A 2,145-nucleotide genomic window follows, 5' to 3' on the forward strand; every position below is an offset into this window, starting at 1 on the left:
TTGCTTATTTTCTATTGATTATGAATCAAAGAACAGATATCGAGTTTAAGACAATTTAATCAGTTACAGGCAGATTTATACATTACGTCTGTTCCCCGTGGATCTGGGCTGGAAAGAGAACGCTCTCTCTCTCTCTCTCCCCGTTCCGTTCCAGAGGGGAGGGGCCAGCGTGTATGTGTGTCTTTGCCCAACCCCCAAAGGTCCCTGTTGGTCATCTGGTTGCCATAGAACCCTCATTGTTAGAGGGCATCATGTCCTTGCATGCCCTGGTATGTGTGTGTGTTTAAAATATACTACATATTCATACATAGATCATACATACTACAGAAATATACGACACTATCATAAGAAATGCATTGCTTCTTTAGGGTCTTTGATGAAAACAGTGCTTCTGATATATATAGTATATATGTGCAAAATACTTTTCTCCTCCGAATATCTATTCCCTCCATACTGTATGTGGTTCAGAGTGCACCAAATACATCTCCTAGCGAAGGTCTCCTGAACCCCAACATGGGAGAAAAACCCAAACTCTGTACAACATACACTGCTGGCTACAGCCCTTCAGGTAACAATGAGTAGTTAACATATTTGCATATAGAAATGCAGATATAACATCAAGGATTTATATGGTTACATAGAAACAGTTCACAGTTGAGAATGTGATGATGTAACAAACGAGGACCACACAACTGGGGTTCTAGAACCAGTTCTAGTGTAAACAACTGTGTTATCATTTAAATGACCTGCAATTCCTCTGCATAGAGCACACATTTGATTATTATCAAGAATATCCAAAGCTAAAATATTAACACAAATATTAGGGTTAGGAGAAGTTTTCTAACATAACTAAATATGGCCTGTATGTTGTATGTTGGAGATCTCCACCAGGATACCACTGAGACAATGTTGGATGAGAAATTCAGCTCTGCAGGTGCAACTACCATCCGAGTGTGCAGGGACAAGATCACCCAACGATCCTTGGGGTATGCCTATGTCAACTTTCAACAGCACGCTGATGCAGAGCTTGCTCTGGAAACGATGAACTTTGATGACCTCCAAGGAAGACCTATGCGCATCATGTGGTTTCAGCTTGACCCTTCACTGAGGAAGAGTGGGGTAGGCAATGTTTTCCTCAAGAACTTGGAGGAATCTATTGACAGCCAGGCCCTCTACGACACGTTTTCTACATTTGGAAAGGTCCTTTCCTGTAAGGTGGTTTGTGATGAGAATGGCCAATCTAAAGGCCATGCCTATGTGCAATATGAGTGCCAGGAGGCTGCTGAGAGAGCCATTAAGAGGCTGAATGGCATGCTGTTCAATGACAAACCAGTGTTTATTGGACACTTCAAATCTAACAAAGAACGAGAGGCTGAACATGGAGCCAGGGCCAGAGAGTTCACCAATGTGTACATAAAAAACCATGGCAAGGATATGGATGACCAAAAACTGAAGGAAAAGTTTGAAATATATGGACCAACCCTGAGAGTCCGGGTCATGACTGATGTCAAGGGTCAGTCCAGGGGTTTCGGTTTTGTTTGCTTCGAAAGGCATGAGGACGCCCAGAAGGCTGTCGATGACATGAATGGTCAGAACATCGACGGGAGAAAGGTCTACGTGGGCCGTGCCCAGAAGAGAAGAGAGCGCCAGACCGCGCTGAAGCACCGGTTTGAACACATGAAGCATGAGCGTATGACCAGATACCAGGTTTGTGGCCTCCAGTTCTCTGATACTAACACAGAAGTTGATACTATTTACACATAGTTATTGTTGATGTATTTGAGGTATGAAAAACATCTCACTAAACAGGTTTTTTCGCTTACCAGGGTGTCAATCTGTACGTGAAGAACCTGGATGATGGCTGGGACGATGAGCGTCTGCACCGAGCGTTCTCCTCCTTCGGAACGATCACCAGTGCGAAGGTGATGATGGAAGGTCAACGCAGCAAGGGCTTCGGCTTCGTGCGCTTCTCCTCCCCCGAGGACGCCACCAAGGCCATGACTGAGATGAACGGCCGCGTCGTGGCCAACAAGCCGTTGTATGTGGCCCTGGCCCGGAGCAGGAAGGACCGCCAAGCACACCAACAGGCGTTTATCACAGAAGAGTACAGTGTCTGCGGCATGCCCGACCTAGTCATCGACCCCT

General features: G+C 45.5%; 1 protein-coding gene across 1 annotated transcript; it reads left to right on the top strand.

Annotated features, from left to right (window-relative positions):
• Window positions 1–906: 906 nt before the first annotated feature.
• On the top strand, window positions 907–1,764 carry LOC308168972 (polyadenylate-binding protein 1A-like; the record flags this gene model as incomplete). The annotated part of the gene is made up of 1 exon (XM_080543610.1): window positions 907–1,764. One exon carries the CDS (start codon window positions 907–909, stop codon window positions 1,762–1,764), a length of 858 nt encoding a protein of 285 aa, XP_080399736.1.
• Between the last annotated feature and the right edge of the window lie 381 nt (window positions 1,765–2,145).

This window comes from Nansenia antarctica (genome assembly GCF_963989245.1).
Source record: "Nansenia antarctica genome assembly, chromosome: 12".
Lineage (NCBI taxonomy): Eukaryota > Metazoa > Chordata > Actinopteri > Argentiniformes > Microstomatidae > Nansenia > Nansenia antarctica.